The 15,807-nt window shown below is 43.0% G+C and overlaps 2 protein-coding genes across 2 annotated transcripts in view; one reads left to right on the top strand and one right to left on the bottom strand.

The window, feature by feature from the left end:
- Positions 1–797: 797 nt before the first annotated feature.
- LOC139653044 (voltage-dependent calcium channel subunit alpha-2/delta-4-like) lies at positions 798–3,145 on the top strand (the record flags this gene model as incomplete). Its single annotated transcript, XM_071529991.1, has 4 exons — positions 798–915; positions 1,828–1,943; positions 2,108–2,190; positions 3,044–3,145. Coding segments are annotated over 4 exons (419 nt in total), but the record flags the coding sequence as incomplete, so codon positions are not given.
- Positions 3,146–5,932: 2,787 nt separating this feature from the next.
- The window catches only part of LOC139653042 (mitochondrial inner membrane m-AAA protease component AFG3L1-like), an 18,864-nt gene continuing 8,989 nt past the window's right edge, over positions 5,933–15,807 (bottom strand). Inside the window, exons 9-16 of the mRNA XM_071529988.1 lie at positions 15,506–15,659; positions 14,785–14,892; positions 13,831–13,956; positions 12,897–13,007; positions 12,279–12,394; positions 11,166–11,366; positions 9,645–9,839; positions 5,933–8,630 (exon numbers count right to left, since the gene is read on the bottom strand). Of these exons, the coding sequence (XP_071386089.1) occupies positions 8,391–8,630; positions 9,645–9,839; positions 11,166–11,366; positions 12,279–12,394; positions 12,897–13,007; positions 13,831–13,956; positions 14,785–14,892; positions 15,506–15,659 (1,251 nt within the window). The 3' untranslated portion in view covers positions 5,933–8,390. The remainder of the gene's footprint in view (positions 8,631–9,644; positions 9,840–11,165; positions 11,367–12,278; positions 12,395–12,896; positions 13,008–13,830; positions 13,957–14,784; positions 14,893–15,505; positions 15,660–15,807) is intronic.

The raw sequence follows: 15,807 nt of genomic DNA, 5'->3' as shown, positions 1-15,807 counted from the left end.
GACAGCTTTTTCAAGTCACTCGTGAGGATATTCACGATTATCCCGATAATGGAAATTCACCAAGATAAAATTATCTTGAGTGTTTTTATCGCGATAAAAGATAAAATCTTATATCCTCCCATCCCTAGGCCAGACATCTGAACAAACCGTTTCTTACTGAGAAATCCATGAAAACAACAGGAGCAGCAGACAAAATACAAAATACAGAAGAAACTGAAATATAAAACAAAAGGAGAGAGCCGGCCTCAGCTGTGTGATGTGAACAGTTTGGTTGTTTTCTGTTTTCTCATCATTCATTCATGTCATCACTCACTCATGTCTCATTTACTAATCATTTTCCTTCATTAAAATGGCGGCCTCATCATCATCATCATCACCATCTTCATCATCTGTGATCCATCTCCATCCATTCAGCCAAGGCCGGCTATCATACATGTGAGTAGAGCGTGTGTGTGTATGTGTGTGTGTATGTGTATGTGTATGTGTTTGTGTGTGTGTGTGTGTGTGTGTGTGTGTGTGTGTGTGTGTGTGTGTGTGTGTGTGTGTGTTTGTTTGTGTGTGTGTGTGTGTGTGTGTGTTTGTTTGTGTGTGTATGAGTGAGAGAGAGAAAGGATACTTGGCCGGTCCTGACTTCATTTGTTTAGGATTAGTAATTTAGTTTAGGGTTAAGAATCCTAAGTCCTCACAGGTCTAATAACGTGTGTGTGTGTGTGCGTGTGTGTGTGTGTGTGTGCGTGTGTGTGTGTGTGTGTGTGTGTGTGTGTGTGTGTGTGTGTGTGTGTGTGTGTGTGTCTCAGCTCATAAGCAGAAGAAGGTGGAGGCCATGCTGCCGTGTGACACAGCGTACCCCGGCTTCATGTACGACTCGTCCATCAGAGAAACCAACAGCCTCATCAAGTGTGGACGCTGCCAGAAGTACGACACACACACACACACACACACACACACACACACACACACACACACACAAAATAAGTACGCTAGCTCCATCTTGTGGTAAAATAAGTGAGAATCTCTCTTCCCTGCATCTCACTTCAGTCTCCTCTTGCATCAAGCTTCTTGTTTTATTCCTGAAACAGTTTAAAACAATTTAAATGACGACTTAAACGGTTTAAAACTAGTTTAAAACAATTTTAACAACTCAAACACTTTTAGGTTTAATTTAGGTTTAGGTTTAAATCAATTTAAATGACAACTTGAATTGAAATAGCTTTAAAACAGTTTAAACAACTTGTTTTATTCCTGACCTTATTTAACTACAGTTTGTCTTTATGGCGTTAACTAAATGACAAATTATTATGTATTAGATGGTAATTGATTGTTAATTGTCTATTAGACTATTAATAGTCTATTAATTGGTTATTAATTAATTTTTAACCATCTGTAACTTATCTGTGAATTGGCCTGGATCTGGATATTAATTGCTGTTAATGATTTTCCATGATCTGTTAATTAACAGGTTACTAGTTGTGTGTTAATCGTCTGTTAATTGGATGTTAATTTCCTGTTAACTGGCTGTTAACTGTTTGCTAATTGGTTGTTATTTTCTATGAGTTGAGAAGAGTCTGCTGATTGGCTGTTATTTAGTATGAGTTGCGACCTGTCTGCTGATTGGCTGTTATTTAGTATGAGTTGCGACCTGTCTGCTGATTGGCTGTTATTTAGTATGAGTTGCGACCTGTCTGCTGATTGGCTGTTATTTAGTATGAGTTGCGACCTGTCTGCTGATTGGCTGTTATTTAGTATGAGTTGCGACCTGTCTGCTGATTGGCTGTTATTTAGTATGAGTTGAGACCTGTCTGCTGATTGGCTGTCCCTGTGCTGCAGGATGTTTGTGGTGCAGCAGGTCCCGGACAGTAACCTGGTGCTGGTGGTGACTCAGGCCGACTGTGACTGCTCCCGCCAGTACGGACCCATCCTGCTGGAGCCCAAAGAGATCAAATATATCCTTCACTGGTTACCATGGGAACGGGGGAATGGGGGAGAGGGGGGGGGGACTCATTACATTTAAAGAGTTTGGTATTTGGTGGATGTGTGTGTCAGTGTTGGTGTTAAACTCTGTGAACCTTTCAGTCGGTGTTGCTGTTGTTTCTTAACGGCGGTGAACATAACGCCACAGTCAAGTGCAACAGGATGAAGTCCCAGAAGGTGCGGCGGCGTCCGGAGTCGTGCCACGCCTACCACCCAAAGGTCAGAGGTCAACCTTCCTCCGGCTCAGTGCCGAGGTCACAAGCTAAACCCTGCAGTGTCAAATCTGAATAAACAGAGTTAAAGGAGAGGAGGAGCGGGGAGCCGGTCAGGAGAAACCCATTGATTCACTATTTTAACCTGATTTAGTACACAGAGCAGCTGCTGAATACTCAGCTCTGATTGGCCAGTGAAGTTATGAGGTCAGTTATCTCTCTGAACAACAGACGCTGTTTCACATATAAACATATCACAAGTCCAGTACATTCAGCTGGTTTGTAATCAGAAGCAGTGGCTCCACCTGGTGGCAGAAAGACGCTCCTGCAGACAAACACTCAGCTGACCGAGGTTAGAAACATGAAGATTTTTACAAAATTATTTTCATTTATTCAGAGAGAAACAAACTTTAGATCACTGCTTGGATGCTGAACAACAATCTGACCCCATTTGTTTGCGTTTCCATGGTTACAGTTCTGTTACAGTGTCACATGGATGCTGCAGATGTTTCTTAATGCTTAGCTGAAAATATATTTTTACCTGTTTGCTTTTTATTGTTTCTTCACCTGCTGCAGTTTCAGATATCAATCTAAATCTTTATGATAGAAAGATGGATACATTATAGTAAGAGGTATCAGACAGATGTGACACAGTAATAAGGTAATTTCAAGAAAAATAAAGATTTAGTAATACATTAATAATTAGTAAATAGTATAAAATGATAATAATGATATAAAAATGTTCGGAAATTCATATTTTGTGTATGTGTGTCTGTTCACGTTTACCTTTCTGTTTACCTCAGCCTCACCGGTCGACAGATTCTATTTTTATATTAATAATGAATTCTCTTCTACAACAGGAAGACGCCAAGGACTGCGGGGGGGCGGCGGCCATTTCCCTGTCGCTGTCCGTCTTCTCCGCCTCTCTGGCCTTCTCATCGGTCCTTCACCGCTGGACGTAAACCAGAACCCACCAATCAGGACGGTCTGAAGGAGCCGGCGGGATTTGAACCAGGAAGTAGAATAAAAACACGGAGCGGGCAGCTAGAGGAACGCCTGGACCGGCCTGGAGACGTCTGGGCCTACGAGGTCTCAGGCTGGACTCTGACACACAGACTCACTTTTTCTTTTTTCATTTCTTTTTCTCTGCTGTTCAGAGGAGCTTCGTCTGACTCTGGAGCAGCGATAAAGGGCTATTTCACCCAAACTGAACACAGACTCATTTCTCCACCCTGGAAAATAAAAGAGAGCGGACTGACAGAGTGGATGGGAGCTGAGCGGACCTGAACACAGCTCCCCCTGCCGGACGGACCTGAACACAGCTCCCCCTGCCGGACGGACCTGAACACAGCTCCCCCTGCCGGACAGACTTGAACACAGCAGCTTCTATGCACGGAGAAATGTTGCCATACTGCCGAACAAGAATGTAGCGTCTTTCTAGCTTTTTGATACACAGAAATATTGTATACATGTAGTGTTTTATGTTGAAATTATTTACCAAAACTCTTGAAAAGGAAAAAAAAGTTTCAGTTTTAAAGGATAGGTTTGTTGATTTGGGATCTTTTTCTCTTCATCCCTGTAGTACTTGGAGCCACAGACAGTATTGTCTGTAGCTGTTGGACCCACAGACAGTATTGTCTCCAGTCAGCTGTCAGTTGAAGCTCCGCTGCCTCTTGCTGCAACAATGAGTCCAAACTGTTTGTCAGAATATCTCCAGAAAAGTTTGTGTCTCCACAGAATCGAGAGGAAACAGACTCAGTTCCTCCGTTACGCAACTTTCACTAATCAGGAAATCACAGAACTATTTTTCTCTGCCGCAGCACAGACCGCTGTGGGGTGGAAGGCGGTTCCTGGCGGAGTGATCTAGTTCTGGACGGTCGGGTCAGATCGTAAACAGTAGAGTTCGGTAGAAGACGATCCGCCGAGGGGAAACGGTCGGTGCCGCTGCTTTCCGGGCCGCGGAGAGAAATACCTTGGTCGCTCTCCGTATCGTTTTCACATATTTTGACAGTTTGGACTCATTGTTAGCAGGTTCATGAAGGTTTTCTTCATGCATCAAGTCTCAAGCAAATAAAAGTGTGACTTGAGTCTGACTCAAGTCCCCATCTCTGATCAGTTGTATATGATGAGACAAATTTTTGTCATATTTAACGTGGAAAAATTGCACGGCGGAGATGGGGTAAAAGTTATTGGTGAAACTGTTCAATTATCCAAACCATTTGACAGGAAAGTTCTGCTAAACTCAAGACTTTGGCGCACAAACTGTTGGTTTTGAGGATATAAACATCCTTAGCGTAAAAACATGGAGGAATTTATTGCAGGTAATTTTTATTCAAAGTGGATGTGAAGCGTTTTGGAAAGAAACTCTCTGTCTTCCTGCTCCTTCACACGGAGGAAAACTCTAAATCTGTTGGTTTGGTTTTAAAAGACTGATGACAGGCAGCTGATGTCAGAGAAACCCTCCAGGACACGACGGGTCTCATGTAGTCCAGGAGCAGCTGGAGGAAAACAGATTGTGTTTTTCTCAGGCTGCTGCTGTTTTGGTTGAAGTAGTTAAACATATTATTCTGTCCTGAATGTTGTGATTTAGATCTGACCAGGCAGAACCAAATAAACCATTTTTAACTTTGGACTAGAACATTTATTCTGTAATGTCGATGTGTGTGTGTGATAGATAGATAGATAGATAGAAAGATAGATAGATAGTTTTATAAAAATGGAAGAGGTTTCTGACATTTCAACCACAGGGCTGCTGGGAATTTCTCTCAGGATAACAGGTACAAAGTTTAAATAAAAAATTAAAAACAATTAAAAAAAAAACAGTGATTTGATGTCCAGATGCTGTGATGAAACCAGAGCAGCAGAGACAAACAGGGTTTCCTCACTGGGAACGCTACAGACTCATCCAGCTGCATCAGATCTTGGTGAGAAGTTTATATTCTGGTTTTCAATCAAACATGTTTGATTTAATCCTGACGTTGCCGATTGGGATCATATAAATATTTGAGTTTTTCACTCCCACATGCATAACGATTACAGCTGCCACTAGCGTGACTATTCTGAACTACACTGAACTACCCTGGACTACCTTAATTATCCTGAACTACCCTGGACTACACCTACCTGAACAATCCTGAACTACCCTGGACTACCTGAACAATCCTAAACTACCCTGGACTCCCTGAACTACCCTGGACTACGTGAACAATCCTAAACTACCCTGGACTACCTTAACAATCCTAAACTACCCTGGACTACCTGAACTACGCTTACCTGGACTACCTGAACTACTCTGGACTACCCGAAGTACCCTGGACTACCCCGGACTACATGAACTAGGCCTACCTGAACTACCCTAAACTACCCTGGACTACCTGAACAACCCTGGACTACCTGAATATCCTGAACTACCCTGGACTACTTGAACTAGGCCTACCTGGACTATCCTGAACTACCCTGGACTACCTGAACTAGGCCTACCTGAACTACCCTGGACTACCTGAATACCCTGAACTACCCTGGACTACTTGAACTAGGGATCCTGAACTATCCTAAACTAGCCTGGACCATCCTGAACTACTTGAACTAGACCTACCTGGACTACCTGAACCATCCTGAACTACCTGGACTTCCGCAGACTCTGTCTCATCACAAAAAAATTGCCAAATCAGGCTTGAAAACCTGTAATGTGCCGGAGCTTCACCATGAAGCACTGAGAACACGGAGAAAAAACATCAGCTTCTTTATTGATTCAACAAAAACACTTTGATCCAACAAAAACACTTTGATCCAACAGCCGTTTTTATGAACATCATCGTGTTTATTATTGAAAATGGAAACCTGACTCTTCCCCTGCTGACAGGACGACCTGAGGTGACCTTTAACCTTCACCTGAGGACTGTCAACCTGTCGGTGATGGGGGGCGGGGCTTCAGATGGAAAACTGGCCTCAGGTCTACAGTTGATGCACAGCAGGGTTTGATACGGGCTTCTCACGGCCGACAGCCAGAAATTTAGACTGAAGCCACCGACAGCCGATATTTTGTGCCGGTATTCACTATCTTTACATTTTTCAATTTTCATGCCAAAAAAAATTAACCCAAAACTTCCCAGAGTTCAGTGTTTCCTGCAGAGTTTTCTTCCTTTCAGGGCGGAAAGCCTCTGAAACATTTAGACCATCATGGGACACTAAAACCCTCCACTGAAACCAGGATAATGAAATTTTAGGCTTCACACCAGCTGAACATTCACATTCTGCCACCAGTGTTACTGCAGTCAGTGTGGCGCCTCCTGCTGGACAAAATGACTGTTACACTTAAAGGAAAACTCCCTCTGATCCTCTTCAGTCTGCGATGTTCAACACATTCAGGAGTTACTAAGTGATGAAGTGTTGTCATTTACTTTTTTGGCGAACCCACTTTCCCTCTACCTGCCTCGTCTGCTTCTACTGCAGTTAGTGATTTACTACGTTTCCCAGAATGCCTTTCAACAACCACCAGGGAATGGGGTGGGAACTTGTATTCAGCTGTGGGTTTTTATGTGAAGATGGAGAGAGATAGAGATAGAAATTGGTCTCTCTCCTCTTCTACGATGGAGTTCTCCCTGTATGATTGTTGAACGTCTCTTGGTGCAAAATGGCGGCTCTAGAAAGAAGCCCTCGCTCTTTGATTCTGAGGGACTGACACCAAAACCTGACGTTTTCAGGGGAGTTTTCCTTTAACTCAACATGTTGCCCAGCAGTGGAATCAGCAGAAATCTTCACAGAGAACAAAGAGAAATGTAAAAGCTTTTCTATATAATCAGGAGAGAAATCCTTGGCTGGTGTAGCAGCTTCCTGATCCGTCTTCATCACATTGACTTTATACAATCATCCACAGGCAGAGCAGAGACTCTGCTGACTCTGTTTAAGGGTTTTTACAGCATCAAGGTGTTGTTAGTATAAAACAAATCCAAACTCAGTGAAAAGGAAGCTAAAATTTAAAGGCTTTTGTCAAGAAAATGTTCTCACTGAAGCTTCAGACTGACATGCACCATGCCACCTGGAACCTGAATTTAACGGTTAATGCTAGAAAAACTTTGCATCAACCTTTGTATTTCTTAAAAGCTCTTTTAAAAAGACTGTAGAATGCCAGCTCATTCAAATCAACTCTAAAAATACCAAAACTTGAAATTTAAATTGTGATGAAGAAAACTTGTTTAAACCTTGAGCTTCTTCCTTGCTGCCTGAAGACGGAGGAATAGTCAGTCAGAGGGAGCGAGTTCCTTCTAATGAAATAAATATGAAAAAACAAATCAGTCTGTTCACACAGTGTAAATATACATCATCTACACTCACCTGAGGAATATCAAACAGATGACATTCCTAAAAAACCTTCAGGACAGTTGTCAGTCTCTGTGCCTCCTGTTGCCTCTCCTCCCTCCTGTCTGGGTTTTAAGGCGTTGGAGAGATTTCAGTCTGACCGGTAAAGGTTCAGTTCACCGTCCGGTCTGGTCCGGTCCGGTCCGGTCCCTTGAGTCCGGTTCCTTCAGTCCGGCACGCAGGCAGCCAGCGCTCCTGACCGCTCTCATTTTATAAATTCACCAGTTTCTTGTGTTTGTAATCTCGCTTTTCTTGGGGAATCGTGGATACTTGCAGCCTCGTAATGAAACAGTTTGGGCTGCAACTAACGATTATTATAATTATTTTTTCAATGAATCAATTAATCATTTAGTCTATAAAATGTCGTAAATACTGACAAATGTCCACCACAAGTTCCCAGAGCCCAAAGTGATTCTTCAAATTTCTTCCTCAGTCTGAGCAGCTGCCAAAAAACTCAAATTATTCATTTTATAATGAGATGAAACGGAGAAAAGCAGCAAATCTTACAATTTGTGGAGCTGTAACCAGCAAATGTTTGGTATTTTTACTTGATAAATGACAAATGATAAATAGATTATGAAAATTGTAATAGATTAATTTTATGTTGATTGGCTAACCGATTAATTATTTCAGCACTAGAAATGGTGAAATAGCTCGACAAGTGGAACTAAAGATCATGGTTTGTTGTTGCAGTTACATGTGCAGTGTGCTGGTTTGAGTCCCTCAGTCGGTTTCTGTTCTCTGGATGAGTGAAGCTGGACAGGCTGGACCTGCAGCAGGCGGAGAGGCTTCATGAAGTTTGGCAGTGGAGCGAAGAGACCGAGCGGCGGTCCGGACCGTCCCGTGTCTCTACACGGCCTGCTGCTTGTCCCGCGGCGGGCCGGCCTCCTCGTCCTCGGCCCCGGCCCCGCCCCCCCGCTCCTGGTTCCAGGCCCGCAGGCCCTCCGGCAGGCTGGTGTCCTCCTCCAGACTTCCGGTTCCCTCCACGAACTCCTCGTACGTCGACTTCTCCTCGAACGGCCGCGGCCCCAGCAGCTCCAGCATGTCGGCTTTATCCAGAACCTCCTTCTGCAGGAGGCGCTGCCCCACCTGAGAGGAGGAGGAGGAGAAACTCATCATCCTGCAGGGGAGACTGTTGCAGCAGAACATAGAGATACATACAGCAAAGAAAACAGAATATAAACAAAATAGAAGAAATACACAAGTGAAAAGTATGAAAAAAATCTAGGGCTGCAACTAACTTATTTTGATTATTTTCAATGTCGATTAATCTGTCGATTATTTTCTCGATTAATCGATTAGTTGTTTGGTCTATAAAATGTCAGAAAATGGTGAAAAATGTGGATCAGTGTTTCCCAAAGCCCAAGATGACGTCCTCAAATGTCTTGTTTTGTCCACAACCCAAAGATATTCAGTTTACTGTCATAGAGGAGGAAAGAAACCAGAAAATATTCACATTTAAGAAGCTGGAATCAGAGAATTTTGACTTATGACTACTCAAACCGATTAATCGATTATCAAAATAGTTGGCGATTAATTTAATAGTTGACAACTAATCGATTAATTGATTAATCGTTGCAGCTCTAAAAAAAATCAACTACAGCATTATGACGATGTGCAGAATAACAGCAGGAGAACTTACTGACACAAAGAAGAAATGAATGAATAATATGCACAGTCTGAATACACCAAAAATGAACAATATTCAGTGAATGAAACAAGTGAAAAATTATAAAAAATATCTGTTGCTGCCTACTTTACCAGCCATGCTGGCAGGAAACCAGCTGTGATCTGGAGTCTTTTCTATTCTGGAAACTAACAGTATAAATGGTTTGGGAATTTAGAAATGTTCTGTTCCACTGGGCTGTAAACATGAACTGGGTTCCCACCAAACCTCCATGACTTTTCTATGACTTTCCAGAACCAAACAGAAAATAGAGCCACCAAAACACAGCCGCCGACTTCAGAACTAGAATGTGTTAAGTAGAAACAAGTTTAAAGTATGATGTCTGGAATCTGCCTCTAAATTCCACGACACTTCAGAAATTCCAGGGAGCAGCGGGAAGCGCAACTCCCTCACAGCAGGAGGGGGCGGAGCCTCACCATCTCCACCACGTCCTTCTTGTCCAGGACGAGCTGCAGCGTGCGCTGGTACGCTCTCTCCACCAGCTCCCTGACCTCCTGGTCGATGAGCTCGGCCGTGGCTTCGCTGTACGGTTTCTCCAGAACCATCTCTCCCTGCCGCGGCAGGTCGAACGACACCTGACCCACCTTGTCGCTCATCCCGAACTGCACCACCTGGAGGGGGAGGGGGGGAGCAGGGAGGGGGGAGGGGGGAGGGGAGGGGGGTGTTACGGGTCAACATGTTACTGTCATCAGCATCGTCCAGGACAATCCAAACGCTAGGCATGGGATGATATATCAAAATTCAAAATATCGCAATGCAAAAATATGACAATATGTATCGTGGATCAGAATAATGAATGGTGATATCAGCTCCATGTTATTCTGCTGTCAGGAACATGAATGGTGATATCAGCTCCATGTTATTCTGCTGTCAGGAACATGAATGGTGATATCAGCTCCATGTTATTCTGCTGTCAGGAACATGAATGGTGATATCAGCTCCATGTTATTCTGCTGTCAGGAACATGAATGGTGATATCAGCTCCATGTTATTCTGCTGTAGTAATCACTAATGAGACTCTTGACCATCACAGTTTCACAAGCTCTCCATCCAAATTATATTATTGTCACTTTGTAACGACATTTTTAAATTGTTGTTTACATTCTAGCGGCCAATGGCATCGCTAGAAAGATTTGAGTCTCAGAAATAAACAGAATTCTGCACAGTCAGACTTTGTTGTCACTGAACTTATGTTTCTCTCCTGATACGAGTTCAGGATTCAGTACAACCAGGATACGATGTGATAAATACGTTTTATTTATCACCAGTTATAGCTAGTTGTAGCTAGTGTAGAACTTTATGTGAAGTATAATTTAAACAAAAGACAAAGATCCCTATGTGCACAGTTAGGTTCAGGAACATTAGCATTAGCCCTAGAGACCGGCAGGTTTAAAGCCACTGCAGAGGAGGACAGACTCTGTTTGTTGTGTGAGTTTGGTGAAATTGAGAATGAGGTTCATTTCTTGTTTTACTGTCCTGTCTATGAGGACGTTAGGGATTTACTTTTTAGTAAAATGTCCTCTATTTATGTTGATTTCTTTGGGCTGGAAGATTATGAAAAACTTGAGTTGTGCTTCAAGAAGGGAACTTTTTTTGTAGCAGATTTTATTTGCCAAGCTTGGGAGAGAAGGCAGAATATTTTGTTTAAGACGGAGCTGTATAATAATCTGTAATTTTGAAATGAAATTTAATGAAATGTGTAACTGCAACTGTAACTTTGGAGTCTTGTAAACCCATGAGGGTTGGGCACTTTGTGTGCATGACACGAAAATAAAAGAAAATCAATCAAATCAATCAATCAATGTATTGCGGTATATTGAATTTTGATTTATCGTCTCATCCCTAAAAGGTTGCTGTTGTTACTAAAGAATCAGAATTGACCCAAACCCCTGATCGGACACCCCCGTAACCGTTATTCTCCCATCATGCATCAGTACCTGGGCGTAGGCGGACTGCGTGACCTTCTTCAGGTCGTCCTGTGCTCCGGTGGTGATCCGGCTGAAGAAGACCTCCTCGGCCACCCGGCCCCCCAGCATCATGCACATCCGGTCGAACAGCTGCTCCCGGCTGTACAGGTACTGCTCTCTGGGCAGGTACTGAGCGTAGCCCAGGCCCTTCCCTCTGGGGATGATGGACACCTGAACACACACACACACACACACACACACACACACACACAGGAGGTGATGAAACACAGCTGCTGGCAGTGAGGAACAGGCTACAGCAGAGTTCCTTGATTCCCCCGCAAGGCATTGTGGGTATTAGAGTTCGAGGGGCACAGATGCACCGAGTCATAGGTGCAAAGAATTCTGGTTGTTGTAGTTCACTGACATGCTTTCAGCTCTTGGCAACATCACATTTGTTTCAAATCCACATGATGAGAATCAGCAGCTTCAGGCACCAAAATGAATCCAAAACAAAAGTTTACCTGCCGGCTGTTCATTTACGATCAACAGAAAATGTATCAATTATAATTTTGATAATCGATCATTCGTTTTAGTCATTTATCAGAAAAAATACGAAACATTTACTCGTTGCAGCTTCACCAATGCTGGGATTTGCTGCTTTTTTCCATTTCATATCATTATTAAATGAATCCTTTGAGTTTTCTGGCTGCTGGTCAGACAGAGGAAGAGATCTGAAGAATCACTTTGGACTCTGAGAACTCTGGGCCATTATTTTTGACATTTTATAGACTAAATTATTAATCAAATAATATTCAATAGATAAACTGATAATGAAAATAATCATTCCAGAATATTAACACTGTATGGGTAAATTCTGTAGCTGGCATTGAGAGGGTTGGTGATCAATACCAATGACTCATTGATTACTTTATTTATACGGCACTTTTTAAAACGGAGGTTATGAAGTGTTTCACAATAAAAACTAGGATTTAAAAAAAAATACAAAACATAAAAGCACATATCACATAAACAGGAACAGAATACCAGACACAAATTTAAGAGAACATGACAGCAAAAGTCATGTTCAGCAGTGTGTGTGTGTGTGTGTGTGTGTGTGTGTGTGTGTGTGTAGTGTGTGTGTACCTTCAGCAGCGGGTCGGCGTGCTGTAGGAACCAGCCCACGATGGCGTGCCCCGCCTCGTGATACGCCACCGTCTTCTTCTCCGTCGGCTGCAGCACCTGAGTCTTCTTCTCCAGACCTGCAGAGTCACATGACCAGTGACATCACTCACCCACAAATAGGGCTGAACGATTTAGACAAAATATCTAATTGCGATTATTTTGACTGATATTGCAATTGCGATATGATTTGCGATATTAGAGGGAATGATAATTTTTACATCATTATTCTCATTTTCATTGAAAAACGTATTAAAATGATTATGGTGTGATTTTTGTGGGGATCTGTACCAAACAAAGATGTTTTCTTAAGTCTGTAGAATATGATGTGTAGGCCAGGACATCTCTGCAGCACAACAATATTTACTTTAAAATGCTATTTTGACACATTTCACCTTTAACAAATATTGCACCTCCTGTGATTTGAAAATTGCAGTAGGCCATATTGTGATTTCGATAAAATTTCGATTAATTGTTCAGCCCTACCCAGAACCATACTCTAAAACCGATCGGTAAGCGTGATGTCATGATGTCACGTTATAGTCGGAAGCGTGCCGATGATGATGATGATGTCACGCTCACCTCCGATGACGCGGTCGATGGCCTGTTCGAAGTGCTTGCCGTTGACGGACGGGTTGAGGTGCCGGGCGGCGATCAGCGCCGCCTCGTTACAGACGTTGGCGATGTCGGCTCCTGGAGAGACAGAGAGAGAGAGACCAGACCGCTACAAACCTGACAGGCAGCTAAACACTCAGAGAGGAGACGAGTCCTTCTGTCAGCATGAGACACCGGCCACACTGATCCATCAGAAAACAGACAGAATTATTGCCAGGGTTCCTACACATTTTCAGTTAAAAAAATTCCATACTTTTTTTTTCAAGACCTTGATTTGTTTTGAAGATTTTGTCTGGTGTTCAATATGATTTATGCAGACAGACATCTTGCCCCTGCTAACTAGGTCATATCACTGTATAGATGAAGATTGATCTTCACAGCCACAAATATCAGAATATGTGAGATGATTGGCAGGGTTCCTACACGCTTTCCATTTTAAAATTCCATATTTTTCCCAGACCCTATGTTCTTGACTGGATTTGATTTTGGTGGGTGTTTGATATAATGCATGCTGACAGCGGCTGGGTCATAAGAGCGTCCCTCTATCTGAACATTATTCTTCACATCAACAAAAACTGTGGACTCAAAGTGGCTCTACAACAACATAAAAGCTAGAATTATGTGTGTATCTGACCTGAACCGCAACATTTTCCATACTTTTCCAGACATTTTTTTCAAATTCCCAAACTATTCAAGACCTGGAAATGATCAAATTCATTTTTAATACTTTTCCAGACTTTCCAGACCTGCGTAGGAACCCTGGATGTAAGAGCTTGATATACCGGGAAATATAACAAACAAATATCGCCAAATCACATGATTATTAATGATGGACGAATAAAATCGTGACATGATGATCTCTGATGACCTGAACGCTCTACAGTCTGTCTCTGTCTCTCACCTGTGAATCCCGGCGTAGCGGCGGCCATCTTCCTGGCCAGAGCGTCTCGGTCCAGACCCGGGTCGAGTTTGATCGGCCGCAGGTGGACTTTGAAGATGGACGCCCGACCCTTGATGTCAGGAGGACCTGAAAGAAGACAGGACACAGGATGGAGCTTCACCTTAGACAGTCAGCAGATTCTTCTAAATCTCTGCTCAAGACTTCTGACATCTTTTATTCCATTATTTATCCCATTATTAGTGTTCCATTGTTTCTACCCTTTATTCTCATCCTTTTATCTTGTGGTGCCTTATTGTTTTCATTTATGAGTATGATGTTGATGAGTATGTGGCTTTTAATTGATGAAAGAACTTTGCGAACTACTACTACTACTACTACTACTACTACTACTAGCTGTATATTACAGCAGCAGCCAAACATCTTCACAAAGTCAACTTTTCAGGAATGCAGGAAAACAGACTTGGTTTCGGGTTGATGAGCATGTATTTTTTAAACGTTACACTGGGTTTTGAATGTGTTTCATGGTTATAAAACTTCCTCTACCGGTGAAGCAGTGGTTCTCAGCTTGGAGGCAGAGGCCTCCAGGGAAAAACTATTTTTGTAGTACATCAATTTCTCATGTTTTTCATATTTGTCGTTAAAGCACTTTCTGTGAATATTTGCAGCCTCCAAGTTTCCTCCAGTAATTAATCAATAAAGATGGTGTGAAAATTTACAATTCTGCACATTTATCTACTGTAACCGCATTAGTGATATTTATAGACTTGCATTTTCGAACACCAGGGATTTATGATTTAATTAAGTCGATTCGGTTCATCACCCGGCTATATTCCCAATAATTAATGATTAGAAAGTCCCACTGTAATTTGAGCTGAACTGCTGAGTCCAGACTGCTGGCTGCTGCACCTCAAACTTCCCCTAAGTGATAATTTAAGACATAAATTTGGACTCTACCTATGTAGATCTGCCGGTCGAAGCGTCCCGGTCTCATCAGGGCCGGATCCAGGATGTCCGGTCTGTTGGTTCCAGCCAGGACCACCACGTTGGTCGCCGTGTTAAACCCTGAAAACAGACGATTAACACCAAGAACATCAGATCACACTGTCCATCTCCAACCTGAGGAATCAAACTCCTGTCCATCTCCAACCTGAGGAATCAAACTCCTGTCCATCTCCAACTGGAGGAATCAAACTCCTGCCCATCTCCAACCTGAGGAATCAAACTCCTGCCCGTCTCCAACCTGAGGAATCAAACTCCTGTCCATCTCCTATCTAAGGAATCAAACTCTCACTTGTCTCCAACCTAAGAATCAAACTCCCGCCCGTCTCCAACCTGAGGAATCAAACTCCCACCTATGTCAAACCTGAGGAATCAAACTCCTGCCCGTCTCCTATCTAAGGAATCAAACTCCTACCCATCTCCCACCTGAGGAATCAAACTCCTGCCCGTCTCCTATCTAAGGAATCAAACTCCTACCCATCTCCAACCTGAGGAATCAAACCCCCGCCCGTCTCCAACCTGAGGAATCAAACTCCTGTCCATCTCCTATCTAAGGAATCAAACTCCTGCCCGTCTCCAGCCTGAGGAATCAAACTCTCACTTGTCTCCAACCTAAGAATCAAACCCCCGCCCGTCTCCAACCTAAGAATCAAACCCCCGCCCGTCTCCAGCCTACCATCCATCTCCACCAGCAGCTGGTTCAGGGTGTTCTCCTGCTCGCTCTGCCCTCCAAAGTTCCCCCCTCCTCTCTTTCGGCCCACGGCGTCGATCTCGTCGATGAAGAGGATGCAGGGGGCGTTCTTCCTCGCCATGGCGAACATGTCTCTCACCTGGGAGAGGAGGAGAGGGTCCACACTTCAGTTTCACAGGACATTCAGCTTATTTCAGAGAAAATGGATGGAATGGATTTTTATGTGTCGTTTAAAACTATTCTTACAGTTTTATAAGCTAAACAAGCATTTTATAATAAAAAAGTCA

This window comes from Centroberyx affinis, unplaced genomic scaffold, assembly GCF_046629955.1.
Source record: "Centroberyx affinis isolate AG114_WGS23_722 - 3 ecotype Tasmania unplaced genomic scaffold, CSIRO-AGI_Caff_v1 ptg001858l_1, whole genome shotgun sequence".
NCBI lineage: Eukaryota > Metazoa > Chordata > Actinopteri > Beryciformes > Berycidae > Centroberyx > Centroberyx affinis.
This window is presented reverse-complemented; position numbering and strand designations above follow the sequence as displayed.